The 18840-nt window shown below is 34.8% G+C and overlaps 1 protein-coding gene across 1 annotated transcript in view; it reads right to left on the bottom strand.

Moving 5' to 3' along the window:
• Positions 1 to 1076: 1076 nt before the first annotated feature.
• Positions 1077 to 18840, bottom strand: part of RAB10 (RAB10, member RAS oncogene family) — an 84395-nt gene continuing 66631 nt past the window's right edge. Inside the window, exons 3-6 of the mRNA XM_031951422.1 lie at positions 14901 to 15039; positions 7383 to 7472; positions 5338 to 5439; positions 1077 to 3644 (exon numbers count right to left, since the gene is read on the bottom strand). Of these exons, the coding sequence (XP_031807282.1) occupies positions 3561 to 3644; positions 5338 to 5439; positions 7383 to 7472; positions 14901 to 15039 (415 nt within the window). The 3' untranslated portion in view covers positions 1077 to 3560. The remainder of the gene's footprint in view (positions 3645 to 5337; positions 5440 to 7382; positions 7473 to 14900; positions 15040 to 18840) is intronic.

The raw sequence follows: 18840 nt of genomic DNA on the forward strand, positions 1-18840 counted from the left end.
AGACTCCAATTCCTTTACTTTACTGGACTCCGACTGCCCAGGATTTAAAGTCGCTTTCAAAACTCCCTATTAAAACAATTCACTTAGTTTTCTGGTAATACCGACTCTTATCTTTTTTGGGCAAGATGGAAAAAAGTGCACTATGTGAAATGGGGAAAATGTGATTGGAGGATGTCATTCCAGAGAACCTCTAGTGCCATGTCCCAAGAACTTGTGCCCTGAGTTTAACACATAACTGATGATTTGAGAAAGGGCCCAGATGACATACTAATAACAAAAGTGCATTATGACCCAAAGTTGGAAGGGACAGTCCAAGTCCCTTGGTAAAGTCAAGGAGCCAAAATATACCATCAAATCTAATAGAGAAATGTTATCAATTTTTATTTTAAAAATAAAAATACCAATCAAAAGTATAGGAGACACTTTTCCTTATGAATCTCTATCTTAGTCAGACTACAACTAGAGTATAATGCTTATTTTGGGATACATTTTAATGGAATGAACAAAGAATAATCAATGCCCTGGCCAATTTATAACCTGGGGCAATGAATTCTGGTGATAGCATTTAGAAGCCAAAAGGCCCTTTAGACAGCCAATCCAGCTTCCTTGTTTTTACAGATAAGGAAATAAATATGGAAACTTGGACTGGAAACAAAAATCACAAAGGAAAGGAAGTTTTGGTTTCACTCTAAACCTGATGTCTTCCTCTACCCTTTCCTCCTCCCACTATTAACACAAAGCCTCACTAGAAAGGTTTTCTGAAGGACTTTTGGATTGCCAAAGATAGTTTAGACAAGTTCCCTGACATTCTTTCTGAAATGCTGGAGTTTTACACAAGAATGCACACATCATTCAAGAGCTTAGATGTTTCTAGCTCTAATTGTCTTTGTAAGAACCCTCAGAAAATCACCACATTCAACTTGTTTCAATTAAAGTAGTCTATTAGTTTTGAACTAAAGGCTTTCTACTTCTTAAGGGAATGTATACCATGTTCTCTGTAAATAAATGAAGGCCAAACCAGAATTCAAAATCAAGTTTTTGTTTTTATATGAACAGAAGTAGACCATCTAGAAATATTTCAGTTTATTTAAATTGTTAAGTAGAATATGAAACCGAATCTGTAGCTAGTGCTGTACCAGAGGATGGACAAATGGGTCGGTGTTTGATGAAAACAGCATCTACACAAGAGCCCAATAGACTTACAGAAAAGGGGCCAAGCCCTAATATTAAGCAAATAAAAGCTTATGTTTTAAACAAAGATTATACAAAAATTGATTTATACTCCATTTTCCCTTTTTTGATATTTAGAAAGTGCAGATTTAACAAAAGGTAGCCACATCCTGCCTATTTACAATGCCGATTATAATTATTATGCAAACAATGAAACTGTCAGTCTATCACCCAAAATCCCAGTGTTTTATTTCTCACCTTAAGTCACCCAATTAAGTAGGTTTAACCAAGTGAAGATGGCCAAAAAAAAAAAAAAAAAAAAAAAAGCAACCTCCCTATCCCCACACCCCGCAAAATCAAAAACCATAAAACAACTTTACATTCCAGAGAAAAGGGAAACAAAAGATTCAAATGAAAATATTATGTTTTTACAGCAATTCAAACCTAAAGCATGGAGAAGACTTTATACTGCCCTTTCAATATTAAAAAATTTTTAAATAAACAATATTTGGCAAGGCTGCTTTTAAAAGTGGGAAGTATGATTAAACTGAGAGGAAAAAAACCCACAGACACCCACCTATGAGGCTCAGAAAGGTACATTTTAGGGTGTTACTTGGAAAATCCATGGATTTTCATGGCAGAAATCCTCCCTTGTTTGCATGAGCCAAGAGGGCATTAACATGCTGTTCACGAAAAGGCAAGATTCATTTCAATGGGAGCTGCTGTCCTAAACTCAGCCTCTGCTAGAAATGAATCATGCTATTCAATAATTTCAACAAAGGTATCATCTTAGGATGCCAGCAGCAGAGGGAACTTAACTTGTGCTATTCTAATAAGCAAAGCAGCAAAACAACTGGAAACATAAGAAAAAATAGGAGCAGGGCTAAAGATGGCTAGTAATCTTATATTTACATGAAGTACTTTTTGCTGTCAATTTTCCAATCCCTGTTAATTCAAATTTTCAAAAGGTTTTTTTACAATTAACTAATTACAATTGAGTTTCTGAATCTTAAGGTAAACAATCTTAACACTGGAAAAAATGTTTTGGGAAGGCCAAAGCTTAATACAACTGGCAATTTGTGATGTTCAATTTGACCCTTGCCCTGTTTAAAAAAAAAAAAAAAAAAAAAAAGCTTGCAAACTTTTTTTCTGGGCTACCAACCTGCTAGAGGAGTTGCCAAAATGGAGACTGTGTAAATTTAGGCTAACTGATACACTGGGGAACTGAATACTCTATACACATAATTAGAAAGACAAACCACATCACCCTCCATTGAAAACACTAGTGCATGCAAATAACTCTTCCGTTCTCAACGGATACATAGGAGAACAAGGAGAGGAAGAGGTTAGGGAAAAGAAGGTAGGGGAAGGTGAGGATGTAAGGAGAGTTGGGAGAGAGCAGATAAGGGAAAGACACCAGTGAACTGACATTTGCTAGTGGGAAGTAGTTAGTAGGTATATTTGAGAGTTTACACCTTGCAAGTTAAATCAGTGCTTTGTGTTAAACTTAGCAAACATTGGTTTGCCCCCCTCTCCTTTTTTTTTTTTAATTAAAAAAAAATTTTATACCATAAAGAAAAAAAAAAGCAAATAAAGCACTATATGCAGGCAATGAGGTGGGGTAAGTGGCCAAGGAGAAGTTAAGATCTCAGGAGCAGATTTGGATTGCAAGGCCACTTTATAAGGAGACTCAGCAAATGAAAGTTACCGTTTCTGCATTATCTGTTGTCCTCAATTCACTACATTGACAATCACAGCCAAGCAAACCACAAAAATTTCATATGTAAAAATGGTTACATTTGGATATGTCTCCTGCACATGCGTCCACCAAAACAAAAGGAAAAAAGAAACAAAAAACAAAAAAGTTTCTTTCCACATAAGGCACAGGACAAAATTAACCCCATTTAAACGTTCAAGGCGGAAATGAGAGTGTTTTCCTGTTTTTTTTTTTTTTTTTCTTCTTTTGCTAATGCATCTCTACAGATTATAGGGAGTCAAGCACATTATCCATAACAGAAATTCCACTGTTGTACAAAATAAAATTGTTAATTCTAACTTTTATTCTTATACAATTTGCAGAATAGAATCGAAATGATTGCTATAGGTTTTAATGTTGATAAGAACTGGACTATAATACAACCAAAACATAGTGGTGAGCTGAGCAAGTACATTTAAAAATGAAGTCACGGACATGATTCTTCTATACACTTTTGTTTGGAGAAAATTATATAGTCAGCAAGCAGTCATAAGATGGAAGAACAAAGAGGGCAGATAGTTGTTAAGATGTGGAAAAAAATGTTTGTTTAGATTAAAAACGGACAGAGTGGTTTATTTTGCAGCAAGAAGAGAAAAACGGTTGGTGGATGGCAATTGATGAAACAGGAGAATGCTCAGCAACATTTGCTCTTCCAGCCTGTTACTCCTCCTCCACTGCTGATATCTACATTTTCACTGTTGGGCTCTTTTACAGGGGTCTGGAATAAACATACACAAGAAATTAGCTGATGACAAAAATGCCAACAGAAATAAAATTAATGTCAACAGAAATATTTCTGAAAATGTAAATTTTTTCATTAAGATGATACCACAGTTCAAATAGGTATATATAATAACTGCAAATTGTTATTTTGTTGTTTATTGTTGAATATTGTTACTTTTTGTAAACTTAAGTTATGGAAATATCTGATCAATATTTTTACTTTCCTACATCTGACCATATAGTTTGTGCTACATAAAATCCTTAAGAGACAGAAGTCACATCATTCAATTACTCAATACTCCTGGACAACCTCGAAATAGGCTAAATAGGTTACATCAAAAAAAAAAGTTATAAATCAATTGTTCCCATGGGAATATGCATATAGCATATGTCCCTGGTGGAAAGTAGCTACAATTAGTTTTTACTTCCTCCTTGAAAAAACCTGTCTGATGTCATCTCTTCACCCATAATGAATATAGGAAATATCTTCTTCCTATCACCAAGAAGAAGCTATCTCCGAAGACAAACAAATAAAAAAGCCCAGATGTTCTACATTAGTGTATTTTAAAATTGGAAATTCTTAATACTCAGAGCTTGCCTTTTTACTTGCTCTATTACAGAGCTCCTAAGAACTTGTTTCCTAAAAGAAAAAGTGTATCTTGACTAGAACAAGTTTTAAAATGAATCATGACAAAGGTATTTAACTAGACATTTACCCTAGTTTCACTGCAACCCATTCTAGTGCCCCACTTCTTTAAGATCCCAAGATAAAGCAGCCAGAACTGTCAAACGCCTTTCAGTAGTCAGGTTTGCTATTGCTGACAATTAAGAAGCTGCTGCTCCAAAGGTAGTGGGACCAATGGTATAGAATATTCTCAAGCATATTTTGAATTATTATTATGACCATTATTAACAATTTTCATTAAATAACGAACAAAGACTCTGTCCCTGAAGGTTTACGTTCTTCTAAGGAGAGGATCTATGATCTGCACACAGATACATACATGTACATACACAAGAAATCTGAGGAAGGAAAAAAGACTTAAAACGGAGAGGAAAGCAGGACTTTTAGGAGACTTGTAAGTACCAAGACCTTATTTAAACCAGAGATTCAGAAAAGTCAGGTGAGTAGGGAGAGCATTCGAAGCATGGGAAACAGCTTATGCCAAGGTATGAATATCAAGTTCTGGGAACAGCAAGGTGAGTTTGGGATCTGGTTACAGATTGTTTCAAAGGGATGGTCTTTTTAATAAACTTAGGGGTTGAGTTCAAACTGCGAAGGGCTTTAAATATCAATATGAGATGTCTGTATTTCATTTTAAAGGAAAGGGGCATCTGCTGCAGCTTACTGAGGAGAGGGACACCTCAAGAAGACTAACACAGCAAGCAGTGTGAAGCACAGATAGTGGTACCTAAAGAGCCACCCTTCTCCCACCTCCAATGAGAGGTCAGCTCCTTCCTATCCTCCTCTAAATGGAAATACAACTGATGTAGCAAGAGCCATCTTTGTACAGAGCTAAATCTTTTATTTTATACTGGGATCAGTCTAAAAACAGTAAAAATAAACCGCAGAAGAGTTAATTTATTAAATATATTTTGAACAACAAAACCCTTTTAAAAGGGCTAAACGTTCAAATGAGTTTTTTCAGATATTGTCATATTAAGTTAAAAAAATACCCAAAACTTACCTTTCGAAGTATGTCTTCTGCTAATGTGAGGAATGCCTTCTCAATGTTTATATTTGCTTTTGCACTAGTCTCAAAAAACCTAATACCATGCTCCTTTGCAATCTAAAATAGAAAAAAGCAAAATGACCATCTTAGAAAGCATAATCTAGTCTAAACTCTCCATTGAAAGGTCTAAAATGAACAATTTTCTTCTTCTTCTTCTTCTTTTTTTTTTTTTTTTTTTTGATGAGGCGAATGGGGTTAAATGACTTGCCCAGGGTCACACAGCTAGGAAGTGTTAAATGTCTGAGGCCACATTTGAACTCAGGTCCTCCTGACTTCAGGGATGGTACTAAAATGAACAATTTTATAAAGGTGATAATATTTAGTGTTGCCCCTGGAGAAATTTCTCTTTCGGGATAAAATTATAAAAAGACCAAGGAAAGAATGACACAATTATATTTCAGCTCTACTGAGAGGTGAACTTAAAAGAGGACCAGAGCAACTTTCTTTCTTCTTTTGGTTTTAATGTTATATGCTTCTAGTGTTCCTAGTCATGATCATAGACTATGTGGAGAAAAGGTGTCTATTAAGCTACTTGTTTACACAAATGTCTGATACATAAGGGCTTAATAAATGTTTGTTGAATCATTATATTAGTTTTAGTGAGTGCAAATACTAAATATTTCTGACCCTTTTACATTCTATGAATCTCAAAATTAACTCATATTTGGAATAAGATACAATACAGATCCAAACTGTAATACACTTTTTAATGCAGAATAAAGAAATATTATATCGGGTGAGGAATGGCTATTTTGAAGTGGTGTGCATTTTTTCTACTTTCTAATTTATGTCACAAAGTAGGGCCCGTTTGATCACCTTATGCATTAGTTAGCTTTGCATTAATAATTGCTCCCTCATGGCACAAATCAAAGAATTTAATAGGATGAGTGGTCTTAAACACATCTTTGACATAATAATATGTAAGTAAATGTGAATGGGCTGGCATCATTTATTACCACTTACTATAATAACAAATGAAAGCATATTTTCTAATACTGTGCCAGTAACATCTCCATGTAAGATAGTGAAGGATGGTATCATATTCCTTTTTTTTAAAAATTTAATAGCCGTTTATTTACAGATTATATGTATAGGTAACTTTACAGCATTGACAATTGCCAAACCTCTTGTTCCAATTTTTCCCCTCTTACCCTCCCCACCCCTTCCCCCAGATGGCAGGATGACCAGTAGATGCTAAATATATTAAAATATAAATTAGAGTATCATATTCCTTAAAGTTTAGAAGATATATTGGGAAAACAGAAGAATTAAGAGTCAAGGTAAATACTTAGGTCAAGTACAGGCAACCATGACTAACTAAGCAGTGATCAGTTGAGTCTTTGATCTAAGTGACTGATGATGTATTTTTTTGTAGTTTTTTTGGTATGTTTTTAAATCCAATCCTGCGTCAACAGCTGTTTTCCATATTTTCTTGCGCATATCTTCTTCTTGGTATTCTGAAATTAGCATCTGTTACTCTATCTTGTACATAATTAAATATATTCTATATAGTGGGCTCATATACTCCAGTATCCTTTTTACTTATACTAATGTAATATAGTAATTTGTGAATCCATCAATCTGACCAGAGGAAAAATAAATCTATCCTTCCTATTTCTCTAGAGACCACTTGTAAACATAGATCTAAAATGGGATTAATGCAAAACACCTGTAAGGTCAGGATTGAGGTCTGCCTCGAGACTAACCAATTGCCAACTCTAAGAAATCTGATCTAGCTGATGTTGGTCCTTCATGATACTCAAAAAAGAATGGTGGCGAATAACAAAAGAAAGCAAAGTATCTCTGTCCTGTCCTTGGCTAGACAAGAGCTACACTCTCAGATGACTGGACAAATATGCTTCATTTAACTATATGACTGATATGAAGACTCTCTCATGACGATCTGCATTAAATAACTTTACCTTTGTAGTACATGCTAAATCATTTCACCAAAAGCCTAAAAGAAAAATGAAATAATATTAATTTCATTCATTCATTACCTGTTCTCCTTTTGCTTTAGATACAACTCTTTTATCTTCCATGTCACACTTGTTTCCTAGCAGCATCCTTTCCACATCTTCATTGGCATGCTATAAAAGAACAAAGTTTTACTTTTCTAAAAAATATTTTTCAAGTTTTGACACAACCATTAATCTTATTCAAAATTATAATAAGTTTCAATTTAATGCATATCTTAGTATGCTATTATTTTATTTACATAACATTTACCTCATTTGAGTGTCACAACAAATCTGAAATGGGTGTACAAATATTATCATGTTTATTGACTGATATATTGACTAACAAAGAAGTAGAAAAAAACCAATGAATTTGATGTCTGAAATCTTAAGTGTTTAAGTCTCCATTTCCCTATATGAAGAAAATATCTGTATTACCTTTGTCACAAGGTAAATTGATGATAAAGTGAAAATATATGTGCAAGTACTTTGTGAAACTTTAAAATATCATACAAAAGCTAAATTTGGAGTCAAAAGACAGTTCAAGTTTTCACTGTCATTTATTATCTGGATCTCCTCAGCCAAGTACCTTAAATTCCTGAGACCTCAGTCCACATATGCAAAATCGGGGAGTTGGATTAGATGACCTTTAATTCGTAAAGTTATTACTCACCCCCCCTTCTTTCAGATCTAAACCTATATTATACATGTGAACCTCTGTGGCTTTCTAGATATTATTACTAAAATATGCCACAGTGCAGACAGAAACTAAAACTCAATTCAGCTGCCATCTTTAAGACTGTCTAGTTGCAGAAATCTAAGGTCCAAAATGATCTAAGTGCCTTAACTTGCTTATGAACAGAGATAGAAAGTTAGCCAAACTTGGACTCCAAATCTAGTGTTCTGGACAGAACTCTATATGGCCAGCAGCAAAATTAGGGAATATTAATTTTTTTATTCTACATGTAGCACCAAAAAAAAAAGGACCATTTCTATATATAAGTAAAACACAAAAAGGAGATTGTATATAAAAGTGCAAATCTCCTTTATACATAGTTTGCTTTCTTTTTGTGTTTTATATTATATTTACAAAGTGCTTTTCTTACAATAATTTCCCACACGGTAGATAATGCAAATATCATTCTCATTTTAAAGACAAGGAATATGATGCTCAGAGTTTGACATATCCAAAGTTACACGAGTAAAAATCAGCATTTATAAGCAAACTTTGTGTTACAACATTTTTTTACTTTCATAACTCAATTTTGCCTATTCTTAGAAGATTTAGAATTTGAATGCTCCATAAACTCCTTAGAATCAGTATAGCTTCAAATAACCTTTCCTTGGAAATATTTTCAAATCATTAAATAGAAAAAAGGGAACAAGGTAGATGAGTCCAAAGTGAAGGCTACAAAGAAATTATTCCCAATTTTGTCAGAGATGTATTCTATCATAAACAAAACACTGGTATAACAAGCAAGATGTGAAAGGAAAAAAGATGGTAGAAGTGGTGCTGTCTAGTCATAGGCAAGTACAAGTATCCTTTACTTAATAAAATTCTAATGTTGAAGGATTAAATAAATAAGCCCCATTTATATGAAAGAAAAATGCCTTCCCTCTTCTTATATCCCAAATTCTTATCGATCTCAATTCTATTTAATATCTTTAAATGTCAATCTATTCTTAATATGCTACATCTAATCTTGAGGTAAATAAACATTATGGATGTGACACCATGGGGAACAAGTAAGTAAAATATTGATAGGTGGGGAATATTGACATGCTACTTAACAATTACAGTCCATAGACAGACATGAGCCTTTATTGTCAAACAAAGATGGCTACTTCAGTCCTTAATTCAATGTATTATCTTCTTTATAAGGTACCACTGTAAAGTGTACAGGTATTAACATAGACTGTCGTGTGTAGCTGAGGATATTTAAATGAAACAAGGCAAATTCAAATGGTGAGAAAGGTGCAAAAAAATAAAATAAAAAGAATTACATCAAATATTGAGTTGTAAGTGTTAAGGCAGTCTTTGGTTGGCAGGAGGGAAAATAATTAGTTAAAATGTTAAAGTCTCATTTTAAGGGGAAAATTAATCAAGACAAATGAAACAGATAATTGTACTGCCAGAATTGGAAGTACTATATCATTCAAATTTTGCTTTGTAAAAGTGATAACCCAGCATTATTCAAATTTTCTCAGAAAGCTGTAACCATTACTCGATTTTCTTTATAATAGTACAAGTTAGTATCATAAGTCATGCATGATGCTATTCACAAGGTACTCAGCTAAATAAAATACATTGTGACATCGCAGAAATAAATTATGATTCTTATTTAAATTCCACACCAAGACAGAAGGGCTTTGTAATGTATCTATTGAATAACACAGAGCTTCCTTTTATCTCACTGATGAAGCCATTCTCCAAATGGCCACTATAGTAGTTATTCAGACTCTGCGTATGTACTAACCTGTTCTTGGGGCATGAAGTCTGACTGCTGTTACTTGAGCAAAAGATATAAACTGCCATGTTAATTTATTTTCCACATCCATGACCTATTTATTTCCATATCCAAAACCTTAAGTTTTTCTTGGCTTGGTTTCAAATTCTTTACAGCACCAGAATCCTGTGTCAATACATTGTTGGTGGACCTGTGAACAGATCCAATCATTCTGGAGAGCAGTTTGGAACTATGCTCAAGTTATCAAATTGTGCATACCCTTTGATCCAGCAGTGTTACTACTAGGCTTATATCCCAAAGAGATCAAACAGGAGGGAAAGGGACCTATATGTACAAGAATGCTTGTGGCAGCCCTCTTTGTAGTGGCCAGAAACTGGAAACTGAGTAGAAGCCCATCAATTGGAGAATGACTGAATAAACTGGAGTATATGAATGTTATGGAATATTATTAAGAGACTCACAGGAACTGATATTAAGTGAAATGAACAGGACCAGGAGATTATTATACACGGCAACAAGAAGACTATACGACGATCAGTTCTGATGAACATTGCTCTCTTCAACAATGAGATGATTCAAACCAGTTCCAATTGTGCAGTGATGAAGAGAGCTATCTATACTGACAGAGACTGCAGGAACTGAGTGTGTGGTTCACAGCATAGCATAGTTTTTCTTTTTTTTTTCCCTTCTTGATCAAATTTTTCTTGTGCATCAAGATAACTGTATAACTATGTATACATATATTGGATCTAACATGTATTTTAACATATTTAACATGTACTGGACTACCTGCCAGCTAGGGGAGGGGGTGGGGGAAAGAAGGGAAAATTTGGAACAAAAACATCAAGGGTCAATGTTAGAAAAATTACCCATGCATATGTTTTGTAAAAGGCTTAAAAAAAAAAAAAAAAAGAATCCAAAGTGTCATAATCCGATATTCAGCTATCACTTCCTTTTCTCAATATAAATATCTTGGGTCTATCACCAGTGAGTTTCCAATGATAATTTTAAAGTTTAGAACACAAAGTCCTAGCAACAAATCTCAATATCCTTGTAACATGAGCTAAATTTCCGTATTTTTATTAGAGTTACATGTATCCTGGGGGGTTTCTCAGTCACTACAAGGACATGTCTAGTTCCTGAAACAGCCAAGATTTTAAATTTCCACTAAGGATAACTCTGAGTTAAGTTTACAAATATAGGCATTGTGTTGAACATATATTGGATTACTTGCCATCTAGAGGAGGGGGGAAAAATTGGAACACAAGGTTTTGCAAGGGTCAATGTTAAAAAATTATCCTTGCTTATGTTTTGAAAATAAAAAACTGCAATTAAAAACAACAATAACAACAACAAAAATATATAGGCATTGGAACTGTAATTCTGAGTTTACTCCTTGAGATTCTGGTCTTCCACTATTGCTAAATGAGCATTGATATGTCCCCTGGAATAGTGCTCCCATTTCCCAAAAAAATAAGTACCTATGAATACAGGAATATAGACTTAAAAAGCGTATGGGAGGTAAGAGCTGAAAAGAAGACCACAATTAAACAAACAACTAATAGATGAATAGGATCAAAAGGATCAAAGTAACCACAGGCTGCCGCCAATTGGTAGCTAAAAAACCTTCCTCAAATTTAATTGAGTAGAGGCGTGTGATGGATAGAGGTACCAGGCCTGAAGTCAAAAGGATTTGAGTTCAAATCTGGCCTCTAAGACACTTCCTAGCTATGTGATCCTAGGCAAGTCACTTAATACCTGGGAGTGGAAGGGGAGGGGGGGCGGGTGGGAAGGGGAAGAGAAAATTTAATTGGATAATCTAAGTGCTCAAATTCAGCTTTAAGATGGGTATAATTAGGGGAAGATTAACTCTACTAATAATGAATTCAAGATCTGCTTATAAAACACAAGTTAAAAGAGTCAAACCTAGCAAATTTGAGAGAAGCAATTTCTGTGTAGCCTATATGCTGAATAAATTAAATTGCAAAAACTAATACCTCCCAGAAAATTAACTGCATTGAAAAAGATTTTTCCCTCAAAAACAATATTCTTGACTAACTCTTTTTAGGGTAAATCCCCTTTAGGTTAGCTTGCCAGTCTATGGTGTAACACTGCTCCACCCCCCAACTCCTTTTTGGGGTTAGTCCACTTGTTAAGCATCACAACAGCTAACACCTATTAGGACCCTAAACTCTTCTTATGGTTATCCCTGCAATCCCCCACTCACCATGTCTTAATGTCATCTCTGCTAGGAAGCTTGTCTTTCCCCTTGCTAATTGCTAAAATCCCTTTCCTTGCTAAAACACTTAATGGATTTAACTTCCTCAGCAGCATAATAAAATCTTTGCCTCTTGATTTGAAGATGGAGATTCTATTTTCAGGTTAATATGTCGGAAATACTAATCCTAGGTCACCCTTGTCTGCTCAAACTGCCTTTAATTTCTCCACCTGAAATCTGTTCACTGGTTCAGGCTAAATAGCATTTAAATCTTAAGATGGTAATAAAGATATGAGAAACTTTGTGATCTGATGCTCCATAGTTCATGTAGAAATTAAATTAAAACATATTGAATTTATGGCTTTAACACAGATTATTTTATAAAATATTTTGATGCCCAATAGATACTATTGTTGTAATTGTCTAATTTAGTAAATCTCGTCTTCTAAGTTTTCTAAGAACTTTTGAGAAATTGGAAATATTTTTATCTCATAAAAATAAGTAACTTTATTGAATATTTAACATTAGGGACTAATTGTACAACGTAGTCAAGCTTTTTTGTACTATCATGTATCTGTTTAGAGAGAATACTTCAAAAATATGTAAAAATGCATAGTCAGTCAAACATTTATTAAATGCCTACTTTTAACTAGGACTTGAAGGAAGCCAAGGGGCAGAGATGAAGGAGAGCACTGTGGTAGGGAGAAACAGCTCATAAAAAAAGCACCCTAAATTAGAGGAGTATTTTCAATGAACAGTAAGGGTAGTGTCACTGGATCACAGACTATCAATGGAGAGTGTAACACTAGAAAAGGGCGAGGGGTATGAGTGACAGGTTATGAAAGGCTTTGAGGGCCACATAGAGGATTTTATATTTGAACTTAGTATAAAAAGAAGCCATTGAGGTAATTGAGTAGGGGAGTCTGACAAGGTCAGACTGATGCTTTAAGAAGATGCCTAAGGGAGAGACTTGAGTCAGGTAGATCAAACAGAAGACTATCCCAATAGTCTAGATTTGAAGTGAGGAGGGCCTACACTAGCATATCCCCTTCTCAAAGGAAAGAAGTATTTGAGAAAAATAAAACTGAAGATCTTGGCAAGAGATTAGATATGAAGACTGAGAGAAAAGGACAATTTGAGGATGTCATCTAGTTTGTGAGCTTGTGTGAGTTGGTGTGAGAATGACAGGATTCTCAAAAACAAGGAAGAAGAGAAGAAGGTTTTGCGGAAAAGATAATGAGTTCAATTTTGGACATGTTGGTGTCTGACTGTGCATTAGATATCTATAGGACATCTAATTTGGTTATGTTCCAGCATAACATCAAGTTCAAGATGTCTACCTCCAGTGGGAGATATAAGACTAGATCTGGGTCAGCAAAAAATTTAGGGATAGTTAAGCACTTTGAAAATCATCAAGCATAAGATAAGGATAGAGGTGGATCAATGAATCTGTGGGTGTGGATGAAAACACTATGTGAAATATAGAGGGAAAAGATGGTCTAGAACAGAACTCTGAAGGACATCCATGGTTAAGTGGGAATGACGTGGATAAAGATCCTACAAAGGAGACTGAGGAGTAGAATCTGGAAAGAGAAATGTCATGAAAACCTGGAGAAATCTAGTAGAAAAGGATAATTGATAATTACAAAATTAGTAATAATTCTGGAGAGAGCATTTTCTGTCGAATGATGAAGTCAGAAGACGGACTACAGAGTTATGAAGAAACTGAGAAAAGAAGTGGAGAAATATAAGACAATAACTACCAGGGACAGATAGGTTAAGAGGCTTTTTTGAGCATGGAAAAGACACAAACTTATTTATACAAAATAGTGAAGCAGCCAGAAAGGGAAAGAGATCAAAGATAAGAGAGAGCAGGGATGAGAAAGGGCATAATCTACTGGAGAAGATTGATGGAATGGGACCATTTGTCAATATAGAGGAGTTTGCCTTGGCTGAAGGAAGAGATAATGGCACAAGGTATGGGTGATGTTCTGAATGAAGACGGTGCTCTCTATTTTTTTTTTTTTTTTGGAAAAATACAAGACAAGGGTTTTAGATGAGAAAGGAGAAAACTAAGGGAGACATAAGAGGAATCATGGGAGGACAGAAGGAAAAAAAAGGTTTGGAGAAGCTGCTGTGGTGAGTGGGTGAGTGAATCAATTAGAAAGGTGTAAAGGGATTGCCTTGTAGCAATAAGAGTTAAATTACATAATGGATATTTGCGGTGGATACAATCAGTATGATTCCATGATATTTCTCTAGCTTTTTTCAGCAGCACATGCCGAAGTGATCCAAATGTGATATTTTGCAGGTCAACTTCAGCAATACAAAAGGGGAACAAGGGATTTTAGTGAAGGCCAATGTCATCAAGAGTTCAAAATGGGGAAAGAAAGAGAATGTAGTAAATGTAGGGATGATAGCCTGACGAAAAAATGAAAGTTTAAGGGAAAATGAGGACAAAGAACAGCATCTGGAATTGCACGGCAAGAGAGGTGAAATGACAAGTCTGTCAAAGTTCAGAGTTATAATACAACTATTCATAATTAATAAGAAGAAATTGAGAGGATTAGGACAGCAAGTAATTAATTGTAGTTAACTGAGTGAACCACACTGACTCCATCTTTGGACTCAATTCTGGAGCTAGCCGTTTAATGAGGAACAAGACAATTTACCTTAAGTGTCCAATGATCTATCAATATACTCTGGAAAAAACCCAGTGATTTAATTAAGTTTTTAAAAAGATGAAATATTGTCATAACATAGCAAAACAATAACATATAAGTAAAGTCTAGAAAAGATCAGCCTGATTAGAATTCTTTGCAACCACAAATATGAATTCAACAAGGAACCAAATACTCCCTGTTTTTGTCTTACCTCATCTATGTTTCTAAGCCATTTGCTGATGTTTTCAAAACTTTTACCATTGGTGATGTCGTACACTAGCATGATTCCCATAGCTCCTCTGTAGTAGGATGTGGTGATGGTGTGAAATCGCTCCTGTCCTGCTGTATCCCTGGGAATAAACACCCATAATTAACATATTAAGCATTTAAATAATAATATATTAAAGAGAATTTTATATTCTGTGTGTGTGTGTGTGTGTGTGTGTGTGTGTGTGTATGTATAAAAATCAAACATTCAAATATGGAATATTATTGTTCGGTAAGAAATAACCAACAGGATGATTTCAGAAAGGCCTGGAGAGACTTACATGAACTGATGCTGAGTGAAATGAGCAGGACCTGGAGATCATTATATACTTCAACAACAATACTATATGATGATCAATCTGGCCATCTTCATCAATGAGATGAATCAAATCAGTTCTAATGGAGCAGTAATGAACTGAACCAGCTACACCCAGCAAAAGAATTCTGGGAGATGACTAAGAACCATTACATTGAATTCCCAATCCCTATATTTTTGCCCGTCTGCATTTTTGATTTCCTTCACAGGCTAACTGTACAATATTTTGGAGTCTGATTCTTTTTGTACAGCAAAATAAGGGTTTAGACATGTATACTTATTTTTATTTAATTTATACTCTAATATATTTAACATGTATTGGTTATCCTGTCATCTAGGGGAGGGGGTGGAGGGAAAGAGGGGAAAAATTGGAACAAAAGGTTTGGCAATTGTCAATGCTGTGAAATTACCCATGCATATAATTTGTAAATAAAAAGCTATTTTTAAAAAAATCTAACATTCATAAGCTAAATATGTAAGTAGCATTGTAGAAATCACCATTCTCAGCACTTTGCAATAGTGTGGTTCTTAGGATATTGTGATCACAGACCATAAATCTAAAAAGGACTTCAGTAGTTGTCAGGCCCATCCCTCACTTCCCATTAAGAAAATAATTGTGTTTTTTTTTTTTTTGTTTTTTTTTTTAAAGAAATGAGGATGGCCCATAGAACTAAGTGTTAAGCCCAGCGTTAAAAGGTAGTAAAGGCTGAGATACTATTACATACTTCTCAGGTTGTCTAGGATAGAAAAGATAATAATGCATGTTGGAGGGGATGTGGGAAAACTGGGACACTGATACATTGTTGGTGGAGTTGTGAACTGATCCATCCATTCTGGACAGCAATTTGGAACTATGCTCAAAAAGTTATCAAATTCTGCAAACCTTTTGATCTAGCAGTGTTTCTACTGGACTTGTATCCCAAAGAGATTTTAAAGGAGGGAAAGGGACCCACATGTACAAAAATGTTTGTGGCAGTCCTCTTGGTAGTGACTAGAAACTGGAAACTAAATGAATGCCCATCAATTGGAGAATGGATGAATAAATTATGGTATATGAATGCTATCAAATATTATTGTTCTGTAAGAAATGACCAACAGGAGTCTGACTTCAAAGAGGCCTGAAGAGACTTACAGGAAGTGATGCTAAGTGAAATGAGCAGAACCAGGAGATCACTATGCACAGCAACAATAAGACAATACGATGATCAATTCTGATGGATGTGGCTCTCTTCAACAATGAGATGATTCAAACCAATTCCAATTGTTCAGTAATTTAAAAAGCCATCTACACTCAGAGAGAGGACTGTGCGAACTGAGTGTGGAACACAACATAGCATTTTCACTTTTTGTTGCTGTTTCCTTGCATTTTTTTTTTTCTTTCTCAGGTTTTTCCCCCCCCTTCTGGATCAGATTTTTCTTATGCAGCAAGATAACTGTATAAGAATCCAAGCATTCTGGAGAGTAGTTTGGAACTATGCTCAAAAAGTTATCAAACTGTGCATACCCTTTGATCCAGCAGTGTTACTACTGGGCTTATATCCCAAAGAGATCATAAAGAAGGGAAAGGGACCAGTATGTGCCAAAATGTTTGTGGCAGCCCTGTTTGTAGTGGCTAGAAACTGGAAAATGAATGGATGCCCATCAATTGGAGAATGGTTGGGTAAATTGTGGTATATGAATGTTATGGAATATTATTGTTCTGTAAGAAATGACCAGCAGGATGAATACAGAGAGGCTTGGAGAGACTTACATGAACTGATGCTAAGTGAAATGAGCAGAACCAGGAGATCATTATATACTTCAACAACAATACTATATGATGACCAGTTCTGATGGACCAGGCCATCCTCAGCAACGAGATCAACCAAATCATTTCCAATGGAGCAGTAATGAACTGAACCAGCTATGCCCAGAGAAAGAACTCTGGGAGATGACTAAAAACCATTACATTGAATTCCCAATCCCTATATTTATGCCCACCTGCATTTTTGATTTCCTTCACAAGCTAATTGTACAATATTTCAGAGTCTGATTCTTTTTGTACAGCAAAATAACGGTTTGGTCATGTGTACTTAGTATATCTAATTTATATTTTAATATATTTAACATCTACTGGTCATCCTGCCATCTGGGGGAGGGGGTGGGGGGGTAAGAGGTGAAAAATTGGAACAAGAGGTTTGGCAATTGTTAATGCTGTAAAGTTACCCATACATATAACCTGTAAATAAAAGGCTATTAAATAAAAATTAAAAAAAAAAAGATAACTATAATATGTATACATATATTGGATTTAATATATATATTTTAACATATTTAACATTTATTGGATCACCTACCATCTAGGGGATGGGAGGAAGGAGGGAAAAATTTGGATCAGAAGGTTTTGCAAGGCTCAATGTTGAAAAATTACCCATGCACATGTTTTGTAAATAAAAAGCTTTAATTTAAAAAAAAAAAAAAAGATAAGTAAAGATACTAAGTAACAGAGGTAGCCTTGGATATAATTTCAAGTGAAGGTGTGGACAGTCACCACAGACAGGTACCAAGATACAAACTAAAATTAATTAGCACCAAAATGGGAGAACTATAAAAAGATTATAATCCCTCCCTGCCCCTTTACCTAATAGTATAAAGTAATTGTAATCGAACCTCATTTATGAATGGAGAATAGAATAACAGATATTTAGAAGACTTTGATAAAAAGTTAATAAAAATTCTTAACTTAGATGCCATCATTTTAAAAAGTTGGTAAGACTCTAGATATGCAGAGTAGATATCACTCCTTGAAAAACTGGTTTGTTTTGTGGTGTGTATTTGTGAGGGGTGGGTGTTTAGTTGGTCAAGTCTTGTTTACAACACATTGGTATTATAAATCTTGGGGGGAGATGCGGGGGGGGGGAAGCTAAAAAATTAAAAAATTAAAGTTAGATGATATAACTACTTGTATTACTTGCTATAATAGATGCATTCATTGCAAACCAATAAAAAGAAATTTAAAAACTGCAATTTTTAACTTGTTCTACAACTTTGAAATTTAATATAGATTTGATACATGTAGCTTTTTAAGTCACCCTTGTACCAAAAATTACAACAAATTGAATATATGCTATTTAATAAAAGTTTGTTCCATTTATTATTTATCAGTTTGAGCCCAAATTAGTATAGTCTAGTGCTACCAACCAATTGAGCTTACCAAGCTTCATTTAATCAATTAATTTAGAGTAATAGTCAATTTAGAATAGTTTAAATCCCAGCTTCTTTTTTTGGTACGACCCCAGGACCTTTCGTGTTGAATTTCAGCCATCACCAAACAACACATAATAAGCAGATGAGTTGTGGATGCAGCAGAATATGAAACTGCTAGTAGTAGCTAGAGGACTTTGGTCATTATGGGGAGAAAGAATATAGGAAGAGTTTAGGCTATCTCCAAGACACCTCCTTAGAGTTTGTTCATTAACCCAGTCCTACTATAAGTATTTTTGTTATTTGACAAGGGTGAGATATTCTCAGCACAGAACCACCTCATCATCTAATAGTCAACAGACTTAAGGTCAAGCTACAACGTACT

Source organism: Sarcophilus harrisii, chromosome 2, assembly GCF_902635505.1.
Source record: "Sarcophilus harrisii chromosome 2, mSarHar1.11, whole genome shotgun sequence".
In the NCBI taxonomy this organism is placed as follows: domain Eukaryota; kingdom Metazoa; phylum Chordata; class Mammalia; order Dasyuromorphia; family Dasyuridae; genus Sarcophilus; species Sarcophilus harrisii.